At 54.3% G+C, this 27,057-nt stretch overlaps 7 protein-coding genes across 7 annotated transcripts; 4 read left to right on the top strand and 3 right to left on the bottom strand.

The window, feature by feature from the left end:
- Window positions 1–475: 475 nt before the first annotated feature.
- On the bottom strand, window positions 476–5,680 carry MONBRDRAFT_26906 (uncharacterized protein; the record flags this gene model as incomplete). The annotated part of the gene is made up of 25 exons (XM_001747355.1): window positions 476–575; window positions 680–767; window positions 868–922; window positions 1,027–1,080; window positions 1,357–1,411; window positions 1,490–1,572; window positions 1,704–1,766; window positions 1,854–1,991; window positions 2,139–2,267; window positions 2,360–2,438; window positions 2,570–2,688; window positions 2,820–3,030; window positions 3,121–3,194; window positions 3,477–3,551; window positions 3,621–3,719; window positions 3,806–3,898; window positions 3,971–4,093; window positions 4,192–4,294; window positions 4,388–4,455; window positions 4,529–4,690; window positions 4,840–4,920; window positions 5,034–5,109; window positions 5,183–5,232; window positions 5,331–5,411; window positions 5,546–5,680. The coding sequence occupies 25 exons, from the start codon at window positions 5,678–5,680 to the stop codon at window positions 476–478; spliced, it is 2,394 nt and encodes a 797-aa protein (XP_001747407.1).
- A 787-nt stretch (window positions 5,681–6,467) lies between these two features.
- On the top strand, window positions 6,468–10,442 carry MONBRDRAFT_26907 (uncharacterized protein; the record flags this gene model as incomplete). Its single annotated transcript, XM_001747260.1, has 13 exons — window positions 6,468–6,656; window positions 6,928–7,129; window positions 7,239–7,324; window positions 7,420–7,633; window positions 7,742–8,145; window positions 8,326–8,424; window positions 8,534–8,755; window positions 8,848–8,934; window positions 9,034–9,090; window positions 9,194–9,303; window positions 9,449–9,932; window positions 10,084–10,182; window positions 10,269–10,442. 13 exons carry the CDS (start codon window positions 6,468–6,470, stop codon window positions 10,440–10,442), a joined length of 2,427 nt encoding a protein of 808 aa, XP_001747312.1.
- Window positions 10,443–10,650: 208 nt separating this feature from the next.
- Window positions 10,651–12,362, top strand: MONBRDRAFT_33129 (uncharacterized protein). The gene is made up of 5 exons (XM_001747261.1): window positions 10,651–10,862; window positions 10,957–11,095; window positions 11,185–11,252; window positions 11,331–11,415; window positions 11,521–12,362. Exons 1-5 carry the CDS (start codon window positions 10,723–10,725, stop codon window positions 11,755–11,757), a joined length of 669 nt encoding a protein of 222 aa, XP_001747313.1. The 5' UTR covers window positions 10,651–10,722; the 3' UTR covers window positions 11,758–12,362.
- A 1,815-nt stretch (window positions 12,363–14,177) lies between these two features.
- On the top strand, window positions 14,178–16,590 carry MONBRDRAFT_33131 (uncharacterized protein). The gene is made up of 8 exons (XM_001747262.1): window positions 14,178–14,403; window positions 14,525–14,603; window positions 14,853–14,967; window positions 15,113–15,186; window positions 15,393–15,683; window positions 15,822–15,949; window positions 16,080–16,207; window positions 16,321–16,590. Exons 1-8 carry the CDS (start codon window positions 14,298–14,300, stop codon window positions 16,513–16,515), a joined length of 1,116 nt encoding a protein of 371 aa, XP_001747314.1. The 5' UTR covers window positions 14,178–14,297; the 3' UTR covers window positions 16,516–16,590.
- A 615-nt stretch (window positions 16,591–17,205) lies between these two features.
- MONBRDRAFT_9625 (uncharacterized protein) lies at window positions 17,206–18,558 on the bottom strand (the record flags this gene model as incomplete). Its single annotated transcript, XM_001747356.1, has 2 exons — window positions 17,206–17,393; window positions 18,246–18,558. 2 exons carry the CDS (start codon window positions 18,556–18,558, stop codon window positions 17,206–17,208), a joined length of 501 nt encoding a protein of 166 aa, XP_001747408.1.
- A 1,093-nt stretch (window positions 18,559–19,651) lies between these two features.
- Window positions 19,652–20,454, bottom strand: MONBRDRAFT_33132 (uncharacterized protein). The gene is made up of 3 exons (XM_001747357.1): window positions 20,306–20,454; window positions 20,121–20,165; window positions 19,652–20,006 (listed from the first exon to the last, which is right to left on the bottom strand). The coding sequence occupies exons 1-3, from the start codon at window positions 20,435–20,437 to the stop codon at window positions 19,773–19,775; spliced, it is 411 nt and encodes a 136-aa protein (XP_001747409.1). The 5' UTR covers window positions 20,438–20,454; the 3' UTR covers window positions 19,652–19,772.
- Window positions 20,455–21,082: 628 nt separating this feature from the next.
- On the top strand, window positions 21,083–26,255 carry MONBRDRAFT_26912 (uncharacterized protein; the record flags this gene model as incomplete). The annotated part of the gene is made up of 22 exons (XM_001747263.1): window positions 21,083–21,143; window positions 21,321–21,412; window positions 21,512–21,581; window positions 21,694–21,795; window positions 21,917–22,044; window positions 22,175–22,324; window positions 22,585–22,825; window positions 22,911–22,960; window positions 23,103–23,207; window positions 23,318–23,372; window positions 23,487–23,607; window positions 23,747–23,849; window positions 23,977–24,048; window positions 24,190–24,285; window positions 24,378–24,425; window positions 24,522–24,590; window positions 24,774–24,967; window positions 25,096–25,216; window positions 25,324–25,414; window positions 25,505–25,610; window positions 25,804–25,888; window positions 26,004–26,255. The coding sequence occupies 22 exons, from the start codon at window positions 21,083–21,085 to the stop codon at window positions 26,253–26,255; spliced, it is 2,412 nt and encodes an 803-aa protein (XP_001747315.1).
- Between the last annotated feature and the right edge of the window lie 802 nt (window positions 26,256–27,057).

Consider the following 27,057-nt stretch of genomic DNA (forward strand, 5'->3'; position numbering starts at 1 on the left):
TTGAATTCACATTTCTTCATTGTATTGAAGTCAACGTGGGATGAGATGTTCTCATTTCAATAAAACAAAACCGTTTATCTTCTTATCCACGGCTAATAAGCATCTTGTGCCCCTTGCAAGTTAGGAAACAAACACAGCCAGGATCATATGTGCAGTAGTGAGTCGAGAGGATAGTAACCCGAACCAGGTGCACGGAATGTTCGCCGGGAACAAGCTCGGCCCGGCATGACAGTACATGCCCAAACATAACCAAAATAAAAATCAGCAAAAAATTATGCAAAATCAAGAGAAAATTAACCACAAACTCGCGAAAAATGACAGCTCCAATTATTTTGACAACACGCTCCCCACCTGGCAGTAACAGCCTCACAAGAGGAAGGAGGGTCACATGCTGTACATTTGCGGTCATGTCCATTTTCGATTAATTTTCACCTCTGCATGAACGAGTCTCACGAGATGTCTATCAAGACAGTCTTCAAGTGTGGGAGCCAGAACCCTTGATTGGAAAGCGCTTCATGAAAGACTCGAGACCACGTAGATTGAGGTTACGGCTCTTGCCCTTGGCGGGCTTGGACCTAAGAAGGAGCGAAACGCAGTTACAAGCCAGTCAGCCACCGACACATGGCACAAGAAAAGACATCCACAAAAGAATCAGATGCGGAAGCACTGGAAGACATACTTCTCCTGTTGGGCTGCAGACGCAGACCCGGTGCCCATGTGCTCTCGGAAGGCAGCCAGCAAGGCCTGCTGTTCAGACTTCTTGACCCCTGTACGCCAAAACAAACAAACGAACAGACAAGCAAACAAAAAAGCATTCATGTGAGACGCGCGCACATACAAGAGCGGCTCCATTCAAGCAGAACAAACCTCGCATGTCAAGGACCCGCTGGAAGCCCGGTACACCCTCATCGGTGCCAATCAGCTACGGAGACGCAAAGATGCCAACACAAGACCACCGAGACACGCGTCAAATGAGTCAGCGCACAAGCGCAAGCAGGCGTCAGCCGATCGAGCAGTCACTCATACCTTGACATAGTCCTGCACAAACATGTCTGGCAGATCGATCGGGGCCAGCACCATCTACAAACAAAAGCAGCAAAATGAACAGGGTGGCAGGCACGGACAATCAAGCAGGTGTACCCCAACCCGGCATGGTCGACCACAGCACACCTTCAAGGTCAGCTCTGCTTTGGTTAATTGCTCATTGACATGTTTTAAATAGTGTGCCGGCGGCCGCCGTGCAGTCGCAGACCCAATCGCCGGCAGCTCCAGCAACACCATCTTAAGCTGGAGGGGCAACGACGTTGGTCAAGGCGGCGCGCAGACGAGCACAGCAAGCACCCGCTGCAAACATACCGACTGCATATCCAGCAGGAGCTGTTCAGCGCCCACTGTAGAAATATTTTTGCACCTACACCACGGCACCAGTACACGGTGAAAGCGTGCACACGACATTTATTATCGGTTGTCCATCGGGACGACCACGTACTTGCGCAAGGCAGCAACGATGCGCGGCCCAAAGCTGTTCACAAATTTTAGACAAAAATTGACAAAGTACTTCCGGTTGTGGCCCTGCTCAAAAAAACAAAAACAAAACAAAAAGGGGTGAAAGTCTCGGATCAGACTCGGGGCGAGGCGACATACTAGTGACAGCATCGCAATGCGCGGCATCAACAAGCGGGCCATACCAGATACGTGCGCACCAACGGCACCGTAGCCGCAACGTGTTTGCCAATCTGCGACACAAATGGAGAAGTATCGCCAACCTAACGCACCGCCGAGACCCAAAATGAAGCACGATCCGCAACGCAAACAACCTGAAAAGATTCAAACAAAGGCCACCACGAACGGACCTCCTCGACGGCGTCCCAGCGAGTCTTGCTCATGACTGAAAGCGCAGCATCGCAGTGCGACTCAAGTGTGCGTACGAGTACTTGAGAGCAAGTGCCAATCAGCTCATAAAAGGCGTCCTGCTCCTCCTTGAGATCCAACTACCCGCGATGATTGTGCAATGCCCCAGACAGAACCAGCGAGTCATGAGCATGTGGATAGCCGTTTGGTGGTCTACACCCTGGTGCAGGCCACATCCACACAACACGGAATCAAGACAAGCGAGTACACAGCTGCGCTGGGCACACCTTCTCCTTGAATGGCTCATCCAGCTTCTCTTCGAGTTTCTCCTCGAGCTGGCGCGTGGTATCCTGGCAGTAGTCAGCCGTGTTGAGTAGACTACAAACCAAGTAGATCTCCTGCTTGGAAAGTCGAAGCTGCAATCAGACGAGCACAAAAGTGCGTGTTCAAAAACCAGAATGAGCTAGCCATGGTCAAAAGCACAGAGCCAGGGCAAATGCGCACACACCTCCGCTTCCTTGAGTAGAAGTTGAGCCAAACTGCTGGCCTTGGGCATGTTGGCCTTGAGAATTTGCTCCGTGTAAGAACTAGTGCAAGGTCGGCACAAACGACGACGTTAAATCCAGAACGAATGAGATCAGGTGTTGCAAACAGTCAAGTATTACGGGGGCGGCAATTGGCATGGGAGGCCATCACACGCGTGCTGTCACACGCGTACCCAAGCACGCGCTTGAAAACGGCGTAGAGCTCAAAGAGCGGCTGGCCAGTTGAGAGCGACGAGCATTGAACCATGCTGTTTCGGAAAAAGACAAACATGTCACCACTTGATGGAAGCACCTGTGCGAGGCACGAGAGGCAAGCATAGCCATGAACCGTTCCGAGTCTTAGCCTAATGAATCTGGCCGCACGGATCCACGCCCCAAACGGATTGCCCTGCCAGATTGACCATATCAAATCGTGACCAGTACCTTTGCGCCTTCATCGTGACTGCCGTCGTCGTCTGGAAACATCAGGGCAGACTTGAAGTCACGGGCAAACTGGTCCAGCATCTGGTTGAGATTCTCTTCCTGAGCCGAGACATAAATGTCAAGACATTCACTGAACACGTGGGAGATCTTGTTCGAAAAGTCAAGTTTATCCTTTTTCCGGGAAGGCTTGTCACCACCGCGCTTGTCTCGCCTATTGGTCACGGATGGCGATACGGCAGGGTTAGCAAGGGCTCGGATCTATCGTGCTGTAGTCAGGGCAACCAAAGGCAGCGATTCGCACCGTTGTTCGCGTTCCTGCTCACGTCGATGACGCAAGTAGCGTTGACGAATTTCATCAGCAGCAGAAGCAGGTTCCTAAGGGTTTGTGGTGCTTTCGTAAGAAGCAGCTGCGCCCATAGCCGAGCGCCGAAAGGCGCGAAAGTAGAGCCAGATGCCCATGCGAATTCAGAGAGAATCAAATCACGCCTTTCTTGCCTCAGCATCATCTGTGGTGCCAGGGGCATTGTCGTCATCATCGCTGCTCTCATCGTCTTCTTGCTGCAAAGATAGGAGCGTGAGGTTAAAGTCATCAGCTTTCGACATCAAGAGCAACAATCACCCAGCGGAGCAGAGAGTTGGAGCGGGGAAATGACGCACGTCTTCGCGATAGCGAAATTTGGCGTTGAGCCACTGTTCAAAGTGTGAAGTCTTTTGGACGGCAAACAACAGGAGCTGTGCCGCAGACAGGCGTTTTGTCAGCTCACGGTGAGTGGCAGGGCCGGGTAAACGCAAGTAGCACACCTTCACATCTATTTGGTCGCGATGGTTGGTAATTTGTTCGCGTAGCTGGCGCTCTGTCATCTCACAAAAGCGCAAGGCTAGACGTTGCGGCATGCGCCACTACAGCGAAGATTGGAGTTAGGTAAGAGCGCGCGTCGAGACAATAGTTGGGAACTCAAACCACGATGCGAGAGAATAGAACGGACCGAAGGTGGGAAAAGAGCGTGCGAGTGTTCGAGATAGGTAGCCACCATGCGCTTGAACCAGGCGAAGCGGCGATCCACCTTGTCCAATGTAGCCTACAAAGCATCGCATCATCAACTCATCCCCTCTGATATGCTAGGTGCGGGGTTTGACCGGTTGAAACAAACCTGATCACCTGACACAGCAAAGGTCCGCGGATAATCGCGGAGGTGCATGTCGACAAACCATTCCAAGACGCCCTCGCGCAGGTCTTCGTCGAGGACGTCAAGGACCATGCAGGCGTGTTGTAGCTGTTCGGCACCATTGTCACGAGCAAAGGTAGGAAAAAGGTCAGGCTGTGGGATCACGATCGGATGCACGGCTTGAAGTCATTGACGAAAGAGCAGACCTTCTCCTGCGAATACCCAGAAAAGTCTGGTTCAATGTGGTGATAGACGGTGCGAAATTCCATGCGAATTTGTTGGCCCAAAATGCGTTTGATGCTTGCAATTCTAAAGTAGGGGGCGGGTGTCATGGTATGATGAGAATTGGAAACAGCCGTCAGTGCAACGCGGCCACGGTCATGGCGGACGGCAAGGTCTCACTTGGAAGACAGTTCACGAATTTGTGGCACGTCTTTATGGCCCTCAAAGTGCTCAAGTACATTGATGGTCTGCATGCGTTGGCGTCAACATTAGCCAAGACACAGCACAGCGGGGAGAGACACTGCCAAGGAAGAGGCTTACCGCTGCTAAAAGGTGTGCGGCTTCTTGGTAGAGGCCTTGTTCAGCCATGGTCTGAAGAGATTCGACGCCACCGACGAGCATGTGGAGGTGGTTGAGGGTAGTGATGGAGGCTGTCAGGTTCCGTTTGGCAACGTCCAATGACTTGATGCCCTTGGTAATTTCCTGTGAGTGGGGTTTAGGGGCAGGTTTTTTTTTTTTTCGGATGAATGGGGGTACCAGGCCGGCGCGGACAAGTGTATCCAGCGGATTCTGTACGAGCGAGCCTTGTGAGCCAAAAGAAGACGCTTTACGAAAGGTGAAATTTGCTATACCTGGACCATCTCCTCGGAGGCTCGCGCTTTGCTGCCAATGTTTTCGATTCGAGTCATGAGCTCGACCATGCCGCCTTGGGCCTGAAGCAAGAAACGGCCAGCACGCGGGAGGCGGAAGGAGTAACCGTGAGTGAGCAGACGAGAAAAAACACATTGACTGGTTTGGAGCTTGGAGGTGCGGCAGACAAACGCACGGTTTGCAATGCAAATTGTCCAGCACCACTATTGGACTGTTGGCGAATGCCTTGCTGAATGTCTTGATCCAGAACGCTGGGTTGGTTGGAAGGAGGGTGAGTCGAACACGTGCAACACGACAAAGCAGGCTACTGGCGCTTGCATGTACCGTAGCTTTTTGCGCAGCGAAAAGACCGTCTCGTCCAGACTGGCCAAGCTCTGTGACAAGGGCGATGTCATGAGGAGAATTATGAAGCTGGTGGTCGGAAAAAAAACTGAAATGCCTTGGCTAGCCGGAGAGGCGTGAGGCGGCGTACGTGTTCGGTAGGAAACAATTTGTTAATGTAGCCAACGGCATCGAATTCTGGAGCATCCAGAGGGTCGCTGCTATCAAAGATCTAGAAGCAGTGAGCAGGGGCGTCAGTGGCTGAATCAACTGGCACGAAGAAAGCAAGAGGCCACACTCGTCTCTTTGAACAAGCTCGAGCACGGCGGGTCCATGGCGCCAAGTGTTTGAACAGCAGAATCAAACCTCCTTCAAGGCATCTTCAACGGCAGGCTCGTAGCGCAGCACTTGGTCCAAGAAGGCGGTGAGGTCATCGTCGGCCTCTTGCCGCGCATCTGACCCAGCTGCGCCCGGCACAGCTTCCACCGCCAACTCGGCCATCTTGACAAGTCTCGCCCAGTCGCAACAAGTCAACACAGCCACCCGTCTCACAACAAGTAGCTCGATACCACCCGTGTGAGATCTCCCCCACCAGTGCTCCCCCGCGCGACAGAGAGACAGCGAGCCAAGAGAGAGAGAGAGAGAGAGAGAGAATGAGAGAGAATGAGAGAGAATGAGAGAGAATGAGAGAGAGAGAGCAAGAGCTTCTTCTTTTTTTGTTTTGGAGCGATTGTCAGCTTTAGAAAATTGGTGGATATTTTTTTTAATGTTCAGCTTTATATAAACTATTTTGAGGTATATGAACAAGTCGAAGCGATTTGGCGCAGAGGAAGCGCGCGAGGCCCATAACCTCGAGGTCGGTGGATCGAAACCACCAATCGCTATCTTTCCTTTTTGCCCTTGGTCCTTCTCAGCTTGGACCGAGCTTCTTGTTTTTTTACCGGCGTCGCATGAGTTGTTGAGTCGATGGCACCTGGGCATGAATCGAACCTTTCACGCTCGTATGTGAACAGGTCTCTTTTTTTTATTGTTGCGCTCTCTGCGAACGACCCATGCGCTGCACTGCCATCGCGACTTGGAAAAAACAACAACAAAGAAAATACAGCTACATGTGCCATTTAGCTGACTTTATTTTCATTTATATTAATTATTAGTGGACTAGACGAACAAGTCGAAGCGATTTGGCGCAGAGGAAGCGCGCGAGGCCCATAACCTCGAGGTCGGTGGATCGAAACCACCAATCGCTATCTTTCCTTTTTGGCTTCACACTCCACACACACTGGCCGTGATGCTTTTTTTTTGTCTCTCTCTCTCTCTCTCTCTCTCTCTCTCTCTCTCTCTCTCTCTCTCTCTCTCTCTCTCTCTCTCTCTCTGTCTCTCTCTCTGTGTGTCTCTCTCCTTCACTTCTTCACTTTCAATCTCTCCAGCGCGCGGCGTTTTGTCGTTTGACTCTCTTCCGTCCCTTTGCTTGTGGTCGGTCCGGTCCCTCCGTGTGCAAGAGCGAGATTGAGAGAGCACGAGGGAGGAGAGGCTGGCCAACTGTGTTGGCTGTGGCCTGCCGAGGTCTGTTTTTTTGGCTGGTGAGGGCGCTTGCTCTGGTGCCTCGGGCGACATGGGGTCGGGCGTTTGAGGCGTCGATGTGCGGCCAAGGCTCATGCGGTTGATTCGTGCTATAGTGCCCACTGAGTGTCAACACAGTTGACCACGGCAAGGATGCGGATGTCGGCCTGAGGCTGGTTTGATTTCAGAGTGCTTGCTTGTCGTTACCGGGCAAGCGTTTCGTGGGGCCCGAGGCTCTGTTCCACATCGGGCTTGAGCCCATTTCCCCCATTATCATGTCGTCCGACGACATCTTTGTGATTGCAGAGCGGCCCGCCGCCGAGCCGGATTCCCGCGCCACCGACCACAAGGTCCACCTGAAAGCCAAAACGCCCATCGTGATTGACCATGGTTCGAATACAGCCTGTACCTCACTCCCCACTCGTACCTGCGCCGCCTGTGGCTCATGTGCAGACAGGCATAGCTCATCTCGCCGCCATCACTGATCCCTCTCATATAGGCAGCGAGACGTGGCGCGTGGGCTGGGCGTCGGAAGAGTCCCCGCGCTTACGCTTTCCCCCCTTGGCTGGCAAAAATCGCCAAAAGGTATTGCATGCCCCCGCGCCCACGAAAGACTCACTCTTTGCCCCCCACCCACTCGCCGTGTTGACCGCCCCCCCCGCCTTGCCTCTTGTTCCCAGAACGCCCCCATGTATGCAGGAAATGATGCACTCTACCATATCAAAGGTCGCAACCTGACTCGCCCCAACAACGAGAATGGTTTAGTTGTTAGCTGGGAAACAGAGGAGCTACTTCTCGACCACGCCTTCTCTTGCCTGGGCATCAAGGAAACGTCCGTGGCCCACCCCATCTTTGTGACCGAGCCCCTCTGCAATCCTGCGCTACTGCGAGCTCGTAAGTGCCTCCACACTCGGTTGAGAGTCCCCCTGGTTGAGGTCACCTGGTTGTCGGTTTCATGCCTCCGGTTGCTGTCCCATCTAACGTACCTGCCCGCATGGCTAGGCCTATCCGAGCTGTTGTTTGAGTTGTATGGAGCACCTTCTGTTGGTTACGGGCTCGACGGACTCTGCAGCTTTTACTACAATCGCCCAGACGCACGGGCTGGCCTCGTCGCCAATCTGGGCTACAGTGGCACCACCCTTTTGCCTGTATACGACCAACGCCTGCAAGCTCGCAAGGCTCGCCGCATTGACGTCGGAGGTGCCCATATTCAAACCTACGGTCGCGCCATCTTGGGTGCTCGGCACCCACATCTCGTCCCCGAGCTGAATTCCAACGTCATCGAAACCATTGTGCATCGTTTTTCCCGCGTGGCTCCAAATTACAAGGATACCCTACGCCAACTCGAGGATCCGGCTCACGTGACAGAGCTGCTCCAGCGCTTCCAGTTACCCGTCGACCTCTCGGTATGTCTCTAGCCACTGCTCTGTGGCGTCGTTGCGTGTCGCCATTTCCTTCCTCCTTGTCTCCTTTTGTCCTCTTGCCCTCCCCCTTTGACCCCAAAGTGACTTTGATACTGTTCCCGCTCGAGGAGAGCGTGCGGTCACCGCTGTCGCTGATGTTGATGTGCCAAATCCATTCCATAGACCATCCCAACACAGGAGCAGCTTGATGAGCGCGCCCGCAAGCGTGAAGTGGCAGCTCAGCGAATGCGGGATATGCAGCTGCGCCGTGCCGAGTCGTTGGTACGTTTTGCGTTGGTACCAGTGGCAGCTCAGAATTCCGACAGTACTGGCTAGGTCCCAGCCGCGCCCGCGACCAAGCAGCTCATGTTCATGGTGTCGCTCGTTCTAGCTGGCCGGAAAAGATCAAAAGCTACAAGAGGGCTTGGATCTGATGGGGACCTTGGCGGCGGCTCAACCAGAGGACCGCGCTGAGATTCTGACTCAGGCTGGGTACAGTAGCGATCAAGCCTTTGCCAATGAGTTGGAAACTGTGGACTTTCAAGGCTCCAAGCTTCGGGCACGTGTTCAACAAGTTGAGCCTGACTTTCGTCCTCCAGTGTTCTACTCCGAGGTTGGTGCGATCGTCTCGAGAAGAGTGAATCATCCACTCGGGTGCGCCCTTTTTCGTCTTTTGGAGCAACTAAAGACTACGTTGCGTCTTAGGATGACCAAGCTCTGCTTGATGCTGAAAGCGACGAAACGCTCACCGAGCAGCAAAAAGCTCGGCGTATCGAAGTGCAGTACATTCACGTGCGTAGCTGATAAACGCTGTTGGGTATTCCTGCAATCACCCCAAGCTGATTAGCTGATGCAAAACCTCTCATCTCTTGCCTTTGGTTGATCACACAGGGCCTTCAGCTGCTCGTGGATGACGCCCGAGCCAATCGAATTGCCGCGGGCAAAGATGTAGGTTTCCTTTGATCCCACAGTCCATCTGTGTCGAGTTGTCAATCTTCCACTGCTCCTACGCTTCCGTTGATGAATGTCCTGAATCGGCTTTCGTTTGTAGATGCCCGATGAGAATAAACAGGACACACCCTTGACCATCGAGGAGATTGAGAAAGTGCAGGCTGAAGTGGATTCGCTTCGGGCCGATCGCGACCGGCGCAAGAAGATGCGGTTGGTTCTGCTTGTTGAGATTCGTCAGATCTTCCGGTTTCCATGAGGCATCAACTCTTGTTCTCATCGTCAGCGTCCTCATGTTTGGTATGGGTGTTGGCATGTGGCCTCGTGTACGTGTGCGTGTGTGTGCGCGCACGTTTAGCTCCGAGCTGCGGGATCGACGTTCAGAAGCAGCCAAGAAGCAGATGCGACTTTTGGTGCAGCAGAGCGAGGGGACGAAGCCGAATAAGCGAAGCCGAACCATGCGTGGGGCCAAACCAACACGCAACAAAGAGACGGAGGATGATGACTTTGGAGCCGATGATGAGGACTGGGCCGTGTACGCTCGCATCAACCAAAAACATACTGGGGATGAGGAGGCTGAGATGGACGAGCGTATCATGACGCTTGAGGCGCAGCTCGAAGACATGCGTACCCAGTACGCACGAGAACATCCTGAAACGCGAGAGCAGATGATAGAGAGTGCACGCTTGGCGCTCCAGTTTGCATTGGCAGTGGAGCGCGTGCAAATACCCGAAGCCATTTTTGAGCCGCCGATCGCGGGCATTGACCAATCCGGTTTGATTGATGGAATGGGGTTTGTCTTTGGTGATTCGGAGCCAGACATGGCATCGGCCATGGCGGAGGTGCGTGTCGTGCTTGACAAGTCTAGGTGAACCGCGGGTGGCGGAGCCATTTTTGTTTTTGGTCGAAGCCTTGCGCTTCTCGTGCGGGCATGCTGGACCATGGTCATCTGTTGACTTGGCATGTTCTTGGGCTGGGCCTGGGTTTGAGTAGAATGTCTTCTTGACGGGAGGCATGTCCAAGTTTGCAGGCATGGCCGAGCGGGTACAGACAGAGCTCACAAGCTTGCGTCCATTTCGCTCTGTGGTCAAGGTATGTGCTGCTGCCTGTTACCATCTGCATGGCGCCTTCGGCTGCAGGTGGTCTGGTCACTGCTGCTTCCTGCTCGCTCTCGCCAGGTGTGGACCGCCCAGGATCCAGACGACGATGCGTTTCGTGGTGCATGCCGGCTCATGCGGCAAGTGCCGGATAAAGTTTGTATGACCAAGGCCGAATACGAAGAGTATGGTCCCGATTACCTTAAGGAGCATATGGCCAGCAACATGTACATACCCAATCTCACGCTCCAGTGATCTTTGTCACCAAGGTCACTAGCAGCAGCTCTGCCAACAGACCCCAGGTGGTGAAAGTGACCCGGCACCATGCCAAAGTAGATGGCCAAAAGCCACTTTGATGACTTGGAGGAGAAGGCGGAAGGCTGAGATGGCTGGTGCATCACACGAACTCAACAAATAAATCAATACCAAAAAAGTTTTTTTTTTCATTCATTTTGTTTTGTGACCGTTACACCTTTTGGTCCACAAAGCGCGCTGGCGCTTGTGCTCGCGCGCGGCGCACACGAGCACCAAGGAAATGAGCAGCGCAACTCGAGATGAGGTCCAGCCTCAAAGGGAGGGGCATGGTGGAGGCGGGGGGCGTGAAGATTATCTACCTTGGGATGACTACTTTATGGCGGTCGCCTTTCTCAGCGCCAAGCGCAGCAAGGACCCCAAGTAAGCACACGCGCCCCGGCTTGCCAAGTCAGCGATTTGCGGCAGGTTGCCTTGCTTGCGCCTCACGCGGCCATTCCACGACGGTAACACGCAGCACACAAATCGGAAGTTGCATTGTAAACGCGGCGAATAAGATTGTTGGCATTGGTTACAACGGGATGCCGCGGGGCTGCGACGATGATGCCCTGCCATGGGCACGCGAGGGCCCCTCGGTCCTCGACACCAAGTACCCGGTCAGATGTCATGCATGTGGGCATGACGAGATTGGCTTGTCACACCAATGTGCGCTCATCTCCACCACGCGCTGGTCCTCACGTGCTAGTATGTATGCAATGCCGAGATGAATGCCATCTTGAACAAAAACTCAGCCAGCTTGCGGGGCTGTCGCATGTAGGTATTACTTGCAGCTGCCAGTGTCACGGGGAACGCCCTCTGTGGTTCATCTTCTCTTCATTCCTCGCACAATAGGTACACTGCGTTCTTTCCCAACAGCGAAAGTGCCAAGCTCATCATTCAGGCCGGTATCACGGAAGTCCTCTACACCGTTGACCGGGTGGGTATTTGTGCAAGCCTGCTCAGTTCGCGACCTCAAAAGCCTTTGCCAGGTCAAGTTGTCTGTGCTCATGCCAGCGGCGTGCGCACTGGTGGACATGTGTAGTATGCGGAGCGGCCCGAGTATCAGGCAGCTCGGCGACTCTTTGCACTGGCCAAAGTCCACTGCCGTCAGCACACCCCCCTGTGTAGTGAGATCACGCTCGATTTTGATGCCGTTGAGTTTCAAGCGTCCCGACAAGCCTCGACCGCAAGTAGTGTCCCCACGTGCGATGAGGTGGATGCTCCCAGTGTCAAGCCCATTGCTGCACAGTTTGCGCAAACCACTCTCCAGTCTGATTGAGGCCCAGAGGGCCGCCTACTTCAGCCTGCCCTGCTTGATCGTGCTCTCTTTCTGGACAACTCTCTTCTCTATGGCCTCTTCACGATGGTGTCGGCACCCATGTTCAGCTAATCGAATTGATAAAGGAAGCAAACACTGATACAAGAGCTCTTCCCATCATCTCTCTCCTGTCCTGCCACTGTCAGTGCACCGTTCGTCCACGAGACCGGCAGCACGAGCAGGTCAAACTTTCATCTCCTTGCTTGCCATCTTGCCTGCTGCTGGTGTAGGCAAGATTAGGAAAAGCACCAGCCATAGACGAGGCTCAAAGCAACGCCGGAGATCAAACCCATTCCAAAGTGTAAGACTTGGGGATCTGAAGCATGACAGCTTTCGAGAATATGATGACCCAACTGCTGCAAGCCAGCTATATAAAATCTAAATACCTCAGTCGGAGTGACAGGAGAGCCAATGGGCTGCAGGATTGGTTGTGACACGACTTTGGGTGCAGGGTCGTCAGGCAAGGGCTGTTCTGCTTGCGCTGGGACCGTGATGACCTGGGCAGGAGTTGAGTTGAGCTGGTGTTCGGCTAGAACGCTGTCAAGATCAGCGATGAGCTGCTCGCGAGTTGTGGCAAGGGCCGTGTTGATGTGATACATGGTACGCCAAGGTGTGATAAAGATGACGGAAAGAATACCCAGAACGGTACCCGTGATGGTTATCATGGCCGAGTACGTCGTCTAGTGGGATGTGAATGCGTTGGGCAGAGGGCATAATGGTATGCACAAAGAAAAGGTGGGGAGCGAAGGGCCGATGAGAGGGGAAGAAGCCCAATGATGGGCAGTGGAGGATAAGACGAACCAAAACGCGGTAGGCGGCCGTCCAAAAGTTTTCGGCTTGATGTTGGGCATTGAGAGCATCAACGTAGTTGCGGGTTGCTTCCTCATACTGCCATCACCAACAGGCCAACAGGCAGCACGAAAACACAAGCAAAGCAGCGCAGCAAGTCAGTGTGAGCTGCAACCACTGGTGACACGTCCTCAGGGTCTGGTTGCGCCAAGGTCAGCAAAGTGATGGGGTCGTCGTCGTCGTCGTCGTCGTCGTCGTCGGGGGTTTGGAGCAGGTGCATGGCAAACAAACCTCACTCCAGCATTCAGAGACTTGGCGCTCAGCAACCTTCTCGCCTTGTACTTCTTTCGAGTTGAGAAAGGCATCATGGCGCTCAGCCATGAGTTGTCGCAGTTCTTCCCGCGATCTGCGGGATGGGGCGGGAGTGCGAGGATGAGGAAAGACGAGAGGCCCATCGCATGCGTGGCCATGGGCAGCGATCACAGACAAAATGCTCGACGAACCGGCGGCCGAGTTTCTCTTCGTAGCGTATCTCATCGTTCATCTGCTTCTCGCGCAAGTGAGCTTCACGCTTGGCTTCCTCGAAGCGAACCTTGGCCTAGAGTCGTCAAGAGAGGCGCCAGGGGTGCCGCATGGGGGTTTGCCGGAATTGAGGCAACAAGCCGAGCTGGAAAGTGACCCCCGCTCCACAAACAAATCGAACATCGAGCAGCAAGAAGCAGACTTAGCGCAAGAGCAAGGGCCATTGGCGGACGAACGTGGTCGTGTTTGAGCTGCAGCCGCTTCAGGTTCTCAAACCGGTTGGCAACGATCTGGCGTTTCTCCGCCAAATCGCGTGTGCCAGTCATTTCCAAGTACAGTTTCTGCATGGCTTCTAGCCATCTGGATGAGTTGATGGAGGAGGCCATGGGAGCGAATGAGTTTTGCGCTGAGTTTTGCCGGGGGGAATTTCAAGCATTTGGTCGGTCAGCGTACTCGGCAGCGCGTTGGGAGCGATGGCGATAGGCTTGGCGGGCGGCAGACCATGCTGCACCGAGGTGACCGTGTTTGTACATCTCGCGGACCAATTGAATATTAAACGGGGAGCTGCTGGCTGGCGTCGGGACTGTCGGGGCCTTGGCTGCACCCGAGGCGGAGATGCCGGTAGCAGCACGCAAGCATTGTAGCGTGCGCCGCAAAGCCATGACGGCAAGTACTGATACCCTCCCGTTCCACCACCCACCAGCCACCCTCAGGCCACCAAATCAAGCCAAGCCAGACCAGGACCAAGCCCCCACACCGACCAAGCAGACCATCAACTCCAACAAGCCCCCTCCTCCTCCTCTACCCCTCGTGAGACTCGATTTGAAAATTTGTGAGAGATTTGAGAGAGAGATTTGAGAGAGAGATTTGAGAGAGAGAGTTTGAGAGAGAGGTTTGAGAGTTTGAGAGAGGTTTCAGAGATGAGAGGTAGGGAGGTGAAGAAGGAGAGAGAGCCAGAGAGAGTTTGAGAGTTGAGAGTTTGATTGAGAGTTTGAGAGAGAGAGTTTGAGAGAGTTAGAGTTTGTTTGAGAGAGAGAGAGAGAAGCATTTTGCGGTTTTTGCCTGTTATACATCTATCAACTGTTTGTTCGTCGGGAAAAGTGTGATCATCGTCTGGTGGCGCTTGTTGGTTGGTGGCGGCGGGTGGCGCGGAGGGGTCAGCGCGGCTTTTGGAACGGACAAGGGGTGGCATGGCTTGGTTCTCGCGAGCGCCGGCTGCGGCGCCGCCGCCTTCGATGGATCTTTCTTCATTGCGCAGCCGCCAAATCGATGGACTACTCATGGCCAATCTGCCGGGCGGGTACGGAGCTCTGGCTGCACAGGCCCCCACGTTGTACTTTTTGACGCGCCCTGTCGGCCCGATTGACCCATGCCTGGGTTGGCTCATCTGTTCAACCCACATCTGGCCTTGCCTCTGGTAGCGTCTCGACTAAAATCACAAACGCCGAGTACGAGGTGCCCTTCACCGCCAACGGCCGACCTGTCCTGCTACACATGTAAGTCATCAAGTGACGCCCTCGAGACGCGTCCTGACGTGCGTGGCCTTTGGCACCGCTGGGGGCCATGACCTTGCTTTTGACTCAATGCGGGACTGTGTACTCCCATCATGGGATGCCATCTCGCGTTCGAGGCGGTTGGCTTGGGGGCGGGGACGGGGTGATGTGTTTCTCAGTGACGTGGCCCTGTGACTTATGCACGTTGGCCCTCATGCTTGTGTGGCGGTGGTGTTGGCTCTGTTCGTGTAGTAAGCTGCCGCTGAATTTTCCACAGATGCAGCCCGTTCTGACCATCACGCCCAATTGCCACCACCCCGTTCTCAACGCCTCGGGCCAAGTGTGTGGCATTGAAGCACTGCAGTCGGTACGAGTCGGCGCTCGTGGAATCGCACGCGGGGCCGTTGGCATACAACTCGGATGGCTGACGCGGTTGTGGGGTTGCATCTTGGGCCACTGACTCTTTCATGCTTGCTTTCACATGCCGTGGGGTTTTGATCAATCGTCATCAGTGGAAAGCTCATTCAAGCTTGGCCAAGGTGGTCGAGCAAACAGTGGATCATTTGATTCGCAACCCGCCCTCTTTGTACGTTGTCCTGGCCAGTTTTCGTTTTGGAATTGCTTCTTTCCCGGTTGCAATTGCGCTCTTTCGAGGCTTGGTAACTTGACGCGAGGCGAACGGCCCTCCAGCGTTCTCTTCTCTCATCCATCTGTGTAAATTGCCGAGACCCTGGAAATGGTTTGCCATTCACGATGCATATGCAATTGCCTGGCATGCGTATTTTCTTGTAGTCCTGGCGATGTTGGAAGTGCCCGTGGTGCTGGCCAATATGGAATGCCATCCACACAGCCGGCATATGGCGCACCCAATCCTTATGCGACCGCAGGCAACGGTGGACCCCCCGCCGTTCCATACCATCAGGCCGTGCAACCGACGTCAGACTTGGGTATGAGTACGACATCATCTAGTCAAGGGGTACCAAGCTCTGTTTCAACACCGGCGCCCACCGAGGTGACTCTGAGTAACGCGGATCTTCCCGAGCTTGACCGCGCCACCATTGCGGGCTTTATGCAGGATATGAGGTTGGTCTGCAGCAGCAGCTTGTCGGGTCGTAGATGCCGGACAAGGGCACGGGGGGTGTTTCATGTGCATGTTTGCAGAGACTGATGCTAACTCTTCGTCTATGCTGACTTGCCTTGGCGTGCATGGGCGTGGTGCAGCACGGATGAGCTGACAGAGATGGCCGAGTCCATGCCCAAGGTGCGATCCTTTGTCGCAAACCTGACACACCTCCAAGTGATCCGGGAGCGCGTTGAGTTCTTGCGCCAGGAGCGGACTCGATTGGCAGGTGCGTGAACCTCGCCAGCTTTCTGTCTGCTCGCTTGGGCCCGCTTGTCGAGGAAATCTGCATTTCTTTTGAAGCTGTTTGGAGCGTGGGCGTCAAAATTCTTATGCTGCTGCACGTGCACATTTGCTAGAGGCCAACATGAAGCACGAGCCTGAGCTGAACCGGTTGAAGAGTGAGGTCAAGGCGTTGACGCAGCAGTTGGCTGAGCTGGATCAATCTTTGGCCACCAAACTCGCTCGCTACACTGAGTTGTCTTCGGTACGAGGCCAGCCATGTTTGCTTGCGTGATTTTACCATTGGCTTCTTGCCCCTTGTTTTTTTTGCTTCACGCGTGCTCATGCGGCGCGCATATGATGAATGACTTGGCACAGCAATATGATCGGCAAGGTTTGGTCGCGGCGCTCAAGGTGAAGCAGAGTGAAGCCGAGGAAGCCAGCGAGGACTTGGTGAGCCAGTTTCGCAACGAGGACTTGCCCGTAGAGGACTTTGTTAAACAATTCAAGGCTGCACGCGTGCTCTATCACGAGCGACGGCTGAAAGAGGAGCGGTTCCTCGCCTCCAACTAGAGTGCGTGCAAATGATCTTCTTCTCCTGCCAATTCCTTTGACCGGTGCCAGTGCAATTGATGAGGGATGGCGGTGCTACGAACTGTACGAGACCTGTGTCGAGATAGCCACCGAGTGGAAACCAATCAGCGACACAAACATGCAAGGCATGGCTGTCTTGGACAGAGATCTGGCCAAAAGCCGCTGCTGGAATTACAGTGATGCTCTGCCCATGACTTTACCAGTAGCAAGGTGGTTTCTTACCGCCCGAGATCAGACATCAGACATCATCAGATGGCGGCGCGCTGACCAATTTCAAGCCACAAACTTTACCACAAGTAGTTACTTCCTCTACGAAAGTTTTTTTTTCTTTTGGATTCTTCATGAGAGGACTCCGAACCACGCCGTTCACTGCTTTGATTTATTTGTGTCTCCTTGTGTTTTACTCGTTTTGCTTGACAACTCTCTCTCTCTTACCTCTTCTGTCGCTGTCTCTATTCTCTGCCACTGGTACTGTCATAATCTCTGACTCTATACATCTACTGGCTTTGCTTTTGAACCAAACTCAGCTCTGTCTGTCTTTATCTCTGACTTTATCTCTGTCTCTGTCTCTGTCTCTGTCTCTGTCTCTGTCTCTGTCTCTGTCTCTGTCTCTGTCTCTGTCTCTGTCTCTGTCTCTCTGTCCCACACACCCTGTTGCGATCGCTGCGCTCACTCTCTCTCTCTGTCTGTCGCATTCGACTGTCGTCGCGACGCTGGTATCGGGGTCGCCGGGTCGCTGCACTCGCTGCTGCTGCTGCTGCTGCTGCTGCTGCTGTTGGGGTCGCGGCGGCAGGTGTTACTCCTTGGATCCGGAAGGTGCACGCTATTCAGGTTTGTCTGGGGTCCCCAGCGCAGAGCTGCGCGCACACCATGGTCGTGGGTGTTTCTTCAAAGGGCGATGCCATTGTGTGTTCTCAACGTCGAGGAACAGGACGCCCCCTTCCCTGCGGTTCTTCCGACGCAGCTGCCCGCCCTAATCATCCGTGTCGCGCTCCTCTTCAATGTGTTTTCTGATGGCCTTCTGTTCATTTCCTGTGTACTCGACTGCCACATTGCGCGCCTTTTCAATCCACCTCAACGGTGTTTGGCTTTGAATCCATTCCGTCGTTGTGATCGCTCGGCGCTTTCTCTTTTTGTGCTCTCCCCACGACAGATTGCACCTCCTCTCCATTGTTGGCTCTTGGGTCATGGGGCAGGCAGACGGCCATTGCTCATGATCCGGTTCTCATGTGCTGCCTCTCGCTTGGCGTCATCGGGCGTAGGACGCCCTTTTGTTTCCGTGCGCCCGGGCAAGGAACATTTGGGCGGGGTTCCGACCCGATCGGCCCCCTCCCCTGCCTCCTCCCTTTCCCTTACCCACAAAACGTCCAACTCGAGCCGACGAGGGCAGCCTTGAGTTTCTTTCTTCTCCCCCTCCAGTTCTTGGTGCTCTTGTTGGTGCGCACTTTCTTGCGACCTCGCATTGCGCCGGCTTTCACTACTTCTCGACGCATTCTCACCATCTCTTGTTTGCTTCCTGCAGTGGCCAGTCGCACGGGCCTGGCCCATCTGCACACCATGGACGCTCTTTTTCTGGCACCACCCACCAGTCTCACCCTCACGAGCTGCCCCATCTGTATTGAGTGCGTGCCTTGCCAGCTGTCTTGACCACCCAGGCGTCGCATCCCACCCCTCAATCCCTTGCGTATTCCCTCACAACATTATCTTACTCCCGATCCGCTTCGGCCCCATAGTCCAACCCGAGAGGCACAGGGATTGGGCTTGGCATGCGGGCACAATTTTCACGAAGATTGCCTGGATGCCTGGATGGAAGATCACAACACCTGTCCTCTTTGTCGATCGGCCATCCAAGACCTCCACAAGTGTCGGCGTTATCGACCACGCCGCTTGCGCCGCGACCTTGACGCCAAGACTGTGGGCATTCGCGTCCTTCAGCATGCCATTCATTGCCTCAAAGCCTGGTTCCCGCGGAAAACACGGTCTGTTCCCGCTCAATCCCAACACGGCGCCAACCCGAGACATGGGCGAGCAAGCGCACTTTCCCGCTACAGCTCACCGATTGACCCACCTTGTGACCACAGGCACTATTGTAATCTGATGATCGGACCGTTGGGTGTTTCTCCGGGCTCCACCTCTGTCACCCTCTCGCAACTAGGCGGGTTTGACAGCAAGGAGAAGAACGTCCTCTTTTCGGTTTCCTTGACGCGCCTCTGGGTATGCACCATCTCCCACTGTCTGTACCAACGACAGCTTTCACCTCTCTGGTCCTTTGCCGGGACATTCGCTCTGCTTGCTTCTCATGCGACTCCTTTTGCTCTGATGAATGCACTTCCATGCCAGCAATTTTATCGCATTCAAAACTGCTTGATCGCTTTGGTGGTTCGTGATGCCGAACAACGCTTAACCCTCGAGCTTTTAGAATTTCGTTCGCAATCTGAGGTTTGTAGGTTGGAGATCATGTAATTTCCTCCTTCTTCTCCGCTTCATACCCATCAGCTTACTCGACATTGCCCTGGCACGGCCTGTTAGCGCGAGAATGCCTTCAATTACCTTCAGCTGGCGTGCCTAAGTCAACCGAGCCATCCTCAACTTTGATGATCTAAAGCCGATGCTTGGTGCCTCCTTCCTCAAGGAAAGCCAGTGTTTTGGTGGCCTACTTACCGCAGGCCTCCAGACGTTGGCGTTGTGATGGCTTGTTCAAGGATCGAATGAAACATTTTCCCCCCCTCACCCCAGTCCTCCTACGCTTGGGTTTGGTCTTGCCAATCGCCTTTCTGGACATGCTTGCATTCCCTTCGTACATTTTCTTGTATTTGTACCTTTGACAGGCAGCTGTCCTCCCATATGTACGCTGGTCCTAGCACACGGCGGTCTAATCGTGCAGCTAGCTGGCTGGCTTCTTAGTTTGGGCTCGCCTGCAGACCGCTTGTTTCTCGGCGCGTCTCTTCCTCGAGCGCATCTTGCTGTCATTGTTTTGTCAGGCTCATAAAGACCGCCTGGTCGTCTTGTGTATATTCCAACGCTGCAGATAGTATCATCCCCCCTCCCCACCAAGTCGTGTTCTAATGACAGCAATGCACGACTTGGTCAACAATTGAGACAAAATCTCGCGTCTATGCTCAACATGAATTGACATGTGAATAACATGCATGGGGTTTCAACTCAGGCAGGGCTCAATGGCCAAGGCAAGCGTTCTTCTCCCGCAACTTGCGGGTATGCTTGGGGGAAAAGCTTGATCACTGGACAAAGCCGGCAATGAAGAGGCCAATAACGCAGGCCATGCTGAGAACGAAGAGAATGGTGCGCAGGGCGGCCATGCAGGCGTTGGTGTTGATCAAGTATACAATAATGTAGAGGACACGGAAGACGACAAAGAGGATGCACAGGACATCGGTGGCCGTCTCGTCTGCGTTCTGTACTTGAGCGGCGTAGATGCCAGCCACAAACGCTGGAAAGGTCTCGAGCGAGTTCTAGCACACAACGCAGGGTAAGGATCAATGCGTGATAGCGCGGGACACTGGCTCAAGACCGCGGCGTGTTCATTACTACACCTTGCCCACGTGCGCTCACAAAACGCCACCGACCTGGTGCGCGCCGTAAGCACGCAGACCCCAGCTTGCCAGCAGATCCTATGCCAGTGGATTGCAGCCAGCGATGCGTGAACAAAGACTTAAAGACACTTGGTGGGTGTCCCACCATGGGCAGAGCCTGGTCAAGGCCCGTTTCGAATGAGTGTGCTTGTCTGCATCGAGCCACAACCGGCACGTACCAACTGCTTGCGTGGATGAATGTTGTTTACTCCACCGTCCACATTACGATTGATCCAGATGGCCTTGATGGTCGAAGGCACATAGATCAAGACCAGTGCCAAGAACAGGCAGACCAAGGGCGTGTCCGACATGCTGCGAGGTGCCCTAGCCCATGCATTCACCAAAAGTCATCAGGAAGAGTGGTGCCCTCGGTGCGGTGCCCTGCCTCCCCACCCCCACCCCCTCCCCTGGACCAATCAAGCAAACAGCCTGCCTGCTCCTCGACCCCTTCAACGCCGGGGCCGCCCCCGCCTTGCTTTGCTTTGCCACCCAGTGAGTGCCCTACGTAGTGCAATGTGGTCCCTGTTTGTAAGTGAAAAGTGAGAGAGAAGAGAGAGAAAGAAAAAACCATAACCGTAAGAGAAAGAGAGAGAGAGGGTGTGTGTGTGAATAGCATAACAACATAGGCATAAAGAAATAGCACGAAAGAGAGAGAGAGAATGAATTGGTTCGAGAAAGAGAGAAAAAGGTATAAGCAGCCAAGACACAACGGAATAGCACAACTACCACATGAGAGACAGAAAGAGAGAGAGAAAAAAATTTGTGTGCAAAAGAGAGCTCAGCTTCTCAGTCAGGTACTTCATTGGATAATGTAGCCAATCAAGCAGTTTGAGTAGCAGCACTCTTTAATCATTAACGTATATGTTGCCAGTACATGCAGATCAGATAAGAGTTGTTGAAGTATTTACCCGCGCAGCCACGAAGCTGGGCCACTGGCGGTGGGGGAACCAGGCACCATGACGGGACCAACCGTTCTGATGGTGGCGGAAAAGCCCAGTTTGGCCAAGTCACTGGCATGTAAGCTACTTCTCTTGCAACGGCAGCTTGGACTGGCGTGAGGGTCTGGCGGCTAGCTTCTGTGTGTGTGTGTGTGTGTGTGTGTGAGCTTGACCAAGGGCGAGGGCTCGATATCCTGCCCAGCTTGTCCGCGTTCTCAAACGGGCGTCTCCATTGCGCCATTGCGCCATTGCGCAGGGATCCTTTCAAACCACTCTGCCACGAGTCGCCCTAGTCGCTCCAAGAGCTGTACCGTTCATGAGTACTCTGGCGACTTTATGGGCCAGCAGGTATGTCATGCAAACCACTGGAATCGACGACTGGCCGACCAGCACTGGCTTTGCGCAGCAGCGGGCGAGTCACTCAGGCCCGGCCCGGTTTGCCCACAGGCTCAGTTCAAGTTTACCTCAGTGATGGGCCACGTCATGTCCCTTGACTTTCTACCTCAATACAACAATTGTACGTGTCATCCCGCCACCCCCCCCCCCCCCATCACCGTACCCTCCTCCTCCTGCTGCCCCACTCTGCAGCAGTGACATCCGTTTTTTGTTGGCGGCTCGGCTTGTTCCAGGGGAAAGAACCCCACCGCGCGAGCTGTTTGATGCTGAGACCGAGAAAAAGGACGCCAATCCCAAGGCTCACGTTCGTGAGGCTCTGCGCTCCGAGGGCAAAGGTGCGCTTTGGCATGCCAGTGGTCCCCTTGGTGGGATGCTTCACACGAATCGATCGGTTGTGGTACAAGGAGCATGCCTCACAACGATGCCTAACGTCATCCGACCAACATGGGGCCACAGGTGTGGATTACCTGGTGCTGTGGCTTGATTGCGATCGCGAGGGCGAGAACATTTGCTTCGAGGTTATGGACATTGTACTGCCTGTCATGAACCGTTCGGTTCGCGGTCAAACTGTGTTCCGAGCCAAGGTTAGGGGTCAAGCTCGTCATAGGTCCCAGTATGCGGTACCAAGTGCTCCAGTGTAAAGGAGCTCATATTGACGACTTTCAACTCCTCTGTGCTTTTGGCACGGTTCACCCACCCACGGACCCCTCGCAGTTCTCGGCCATCACGGAGAAGGACATCAAAGCGGCCATGCGGACCTTGGTCGCTCCCAATGAGAACGAATCCTTGGCCGTGGACGCGCGTCAAGAGCTCGATCTTCGCATGGGGTGTGCATTCACCCGCTTCCAAACCCGCTTCTTCCAGGTCGGAGGCTTCGTTCGCGGTCATCGGGCTGGGTCAACACCCACGTTGATCTTGCATTGCTCACAAGCATCCGTGATCACAGGGCAAGTATGGTGACTTGGATTCCACCCTCGTCTCATTTGGCCCCTGCCAAACGCCGACTCTTGCATTTTGCGTTGAGCGCCATGACTTGATCCAGGTGCGCTCGCACGTTGCACAGACCGCTCTGCTCTACAATTCATAGTAAACTGCGCCGGTCTAACGTTTCCGTTCATCCCCAGACGTTTACGCCCGAGCGATACTGGACCATCGACTTGCAGCTCGAGCACGATTCAGGGTTCTTGCGGGCGCAGTGGGAACGAGTGCGCGTCTTTGATCAAGAACTTGGCCGTGTTTTCACCAACCGTGTCCAAGAGGCTTCTTCGGCGCGCGTTGTCAGTGTCTCTGAGAAAGAAAAGAAAAAGCCACGCCCAAATGCTCTCAACACCGTCGAACTCATGCGCGTTTGCAGTGCTGGCCTTGGTATGCTTGATAAACGCACCTCTATCGTTGTCGATTGCGCAGACAAGATGCTGTTCTTCATCCCACTCATTTTGTGTATTTTCAGGCATGGGGCCACAGTACGCCATGGCCATTGCTGAGCGACTCTATATGCAGGTACGCTTGTTTTTAAACCAGCTAGCCGCACACCAACGGCTACCTCGCACCAACGGCCATGCGCGGCTGGCCAAGAGTTGGTGAGCCGTACCCTGGCTATTTTTTGTTAGTCTGACACAAGGCGTCTGTGCGGTCATCTTAGGGATACATCAGCTATCCTCGCACTGAGACGACAGCTTATCCAGAGAACTTTGATCTCGTTAGCGTCTTGAAGGAACAGCAAAACTCACCCAACTGGGGCAAAGAGGTTCGCTGCCGTGCCGACACAGCAACCCTTTTTTCTTCGCGCCACGTTTGTACCCACTCCCCACCATCTATTGCCGTTGATGGCGCTTATCGTTTGACTGGCCTCCATAGGTCAAAGAGCTGTTGGCGGGAGCCATGGTTCAACCCAAGGGTGGCAAAGACGTTGGTACGCTTGGAATTCTGATCATGCCGGCCTAATGACTCTACCGCAGCCCCGTTCAAGCCCTGCGGTCGACCTAATGCGAGTCCTGCTTCTCTGTGCTCCTACTCATCCCAATAGGCGATCACCCCCCTATCACGCCCATGCGGGTAGCGCAGGAGAGTGACCTAGGGGGAGATGACTGGCGCGTGTATGACCTGGTGACGCGCCACTTTATTGCCACCCTAAGCCCTGACTGCAAGTACGCTCTTTTGACCCGGCCACGTCGCATGCGTTGGCATTTATATTCGGACAGCCCCGGCGCTTGTGGTTACCAAAACCTGCCAGCGTCTTGATGGAGCTCACCAAGCGTCTCTTTCTGCGTTTTTGGTGTGCATCAGATATTTGACTACCACAATTGTGCTGGATGCGGGTGGTGAGGTGTTTACCATCCAAGGCTCGCGCACGCTTTCACCCGGCTTCACGGCTGTCATGCACTGGGTGGTCCGTTTTCCTGACGTCTCTGCTGGTGTCTGCTGGGATCTCAAGCAGTGTGCCCGGCCCGAAACGTTGTATTCGACAGCCTCACGATTGCTGCGCAACAAACACGGCGACATTGATCTGATGATAGGGGTCTGCTGAGCAGCAGACGGTGCCTTCGCTGCCCGAAGGCGCCACCTTGCGCATCAAATCAGCAACACTGGTGGACCGCCTCACCTCACCTCCCGGCTATTTGACCGAGGCAAGTCTACCAATGTGTTTGGTTGCTCGCGCGCAATCGACTCGATTGCCGGCTTGACACTCCTCTGATACGTCTCGGTTCGGCTTTGGTGTTGGACTGCAGAGTGACCTCATCTCTTTAATGGAAAAGCATGGCATCGGCACGGACGCGTCCATTCCCGTGCACATTAACAACATTTGCGAACGCAATTATGTTCAGGTTGGCCATCCTCTGCCGACTACAAGGTCTCGCTTTGTACGCGTGTGCACCACGGCTGCTCATGGTGCCTTCCTGTCTGGTTTCGGATCTAGATTCAAGCGGGCCGAACGCTCGTCCCTACCAACTTGGGCATTGTGATGGTGCGTGCTGACGACAAGCTCTATTTCAGCTACCGCCATGATGTGTTGCTTTGAGCTGACTCGCCACGACGGGCTTGTGCCGTGGAGACACATTAGATTCACGGATACAAGACCATCGACCCAGATTTGTGCTTGCCTACCATGCGAGCAGCCGTCGAAAAGCAGGTATGATGCAGGCCTTCTCTCGACTAGATTGCAAAGCAGAGTCTCGGCTGTCATGCAGAAAAGTGCGCAGGCGTGTGGGTGTCTGAGGACAGCACCGACGAGCCACACGACCCTTCTTTTGTGTGTCCTCTGTTGCAGATGCAAATCTCACCACACGTGCGCTCGTTTCGGGAACATTTGTAGCTGGACCTCATCGCAAAGGGTCAGGCTCCCTTTGATGATGTTCTGGCGCACTTCAAACTCTTGTTTCAACGCAAGTTTGAATTCTTTGAGGCCTTTATCAGCAACATGGATCAGCTGTTTGAGGTGACGTTCACCCCACTCAAGAGCACGGGCAAGCAGCTCTCGCGCTGCGGCAAGTGCAACCGTTACATGAAGTACGACTTTTCTTCTTGCGGGTCGAGTGCGATCGTCAGAGTGCGCCTTGGGGCCTTTTTTGGCAGCCTTTTCTTGCAACTTTGTTTTTGTGTGTGGGCTCATTTGTTTTGCATGGCTTTGTTACCAGGTACGTGTCGGCCAAGCCACAACGACTGTATTGCCCTACGTGCGATGAGACTTTTGCCCTGCCACAAGGCGGCAAGATTGTGTTGTACAAGGAGCTTCGCTGTCCACTGGACAAATTTGAGGTGATACCATTCCCGCCCTATACGCCAATTGCAAGGCTCCTCGCACAGCTCTTGCACGCGAATCAACCTTTCTGACGTTGGCCTGGTGGCATCAACCGGATCCCCAGCTGCTCATGTTCACAACGGGCACCACGGGTCGCGCATACCCGCTTTGCCCCTACTGTTACAACAACCCACCGTTTGAAGACATGGACAAAGGTGCGCGTCGAGTTGCGCACAAGCTTTGCCTTGGCCGTTTGCAGTGGGAGCAGGCTTTAATATTTTTTTGTTTGACGTTCTTGACCGTAGCCTCTGGCTGTAACGACTGTACGCACCCGACTTGTGAGCACTCACTCATTCAGCTGGGTGTAACCCAATGCGAATGCGGCGGCCAGCTGGTGCTTGATGCATCAAGGTAGGATTTTCCGCTCGAGCCCTGCTTTACGACCAGCCCTTTGTTGTTGTGTCTGTGTGATCCGTTGAGCTCTTGATTTGCTGGTAGCAGTCACACTTTCTTTTCCCACCCCCGTCAAAACACCCCTCCAAACAAACAAACAAAAAAAAAAGCACTCACGACCTGGTCACCGGCCCTCTTTGATGGGTTTTAGCAAGCCCAAATGGCGTTTGTGTTGCAACCGCTGCAACATTGTCATTCGGTTGTTTGAGAACGCGCACTCTATCAAGATTACCAAGGTGAGGCGCAGATGGGATGCAGGGCGGCATGTGGAGAAGCCAGTCGTTGCGTATGCGGTTTCAATTCGGGAACACATCTCTGCTTTCACTGACGACGGTGGTGGGTACGTGGTAGACTCCGTGCGAAGCATGCGGGGCAATGGAGGTCGACGTGGAGTTTAACAAGACGAAGAATCCGCTCAAGGATGGCACGCTAACGCGGCAAGGGTGCATTTTTTGCCACGAAGACCTGGCTCCCCTAGTGGAGTTGGCGCATGCCCAGCGCATGCGGTCGCGGGGTCGGGGCCGAGGTCGGGGCCGAGGTCGGGGCCGAGGTCGACGTATGCCCAAGGGCAAGGAGGCACAGTTGGCCAATTACTTTGTGTAGACTTTGTTTGGGGGTTACTGTTGGGATACCGCGCGTGGATTTAATGCTGGGACAATGCCTGGCCAGGCAAGCAATTGAAAGTCGCGCTGTTGTAGACTGCCGTCCAGATGATAGTCCTCCTGCACTGGCAATGGGTTCTAGGAGTGCTAACCAGGAAGGCAGGAGCAAAGGGTTGTGAGCCACAAGCGTCTGTAGCACAGACTCGGGAAGGCAGACAAGCGGGGCTGTGGCTCTTTGAAGGGGGCTATGGGGGCTGATTAAGAAGGGGGGTTTGATAAGAAGAGGGCCTCAGATTACTGAAAATTAGAGTGGCTCATGGTCTCACGGCGCGCAAACCGGTCGCGGGCTCATGATCAGTGACGAATGTTCGAGACCAGCACCAAAAAAAGAGCGCAGCGGAGGTCGAGCGAGGACGCAAAGCAAGCCGGCGCAAGGAGGCAGGTGGGCACACTCTCGGTGTGTGAACCGCAAGCCGAATGAACCCAAGAAATAAACGCGTCACCAGAGCGCGGAGATGTCTGGGCAGGCCTTTATGACCACGGTTTGGGGTCATGCACTACTTGAGCAGTGCCGACCGTGGCCATCTGATTCCCGCCCAGTCTCACCCAGGCCATGCCGCCCCAGAATCACAACCAGCACTCGTGCTGGATGAAGCATCAGGTGGGGCCTGGACCATGGGTGAGAGGGGTGATGTGTCTTGCGGTGGCTGGGCGACAAGACCCAGTCACCAACCGTCTTTACAAAGGATCGATGGTCAGACAAGAACGATCCATCAAGATGAACGGTGACATGAAGATACCCC

This window comes from Monosiga brevicollis, genomic scaffold (assembly GCF_000002865.3).
Source record: "Monosiga brevicollis MX1 MONBRscaffold_16 genomic scaffold, whole genome shotgun sequence".
Classification (NCBI taxonomy): Eukaryota; class Choanoflagellata; order Craspedida; family Salpingoecidae; genus Monosiga; species Monosiga brevicollis.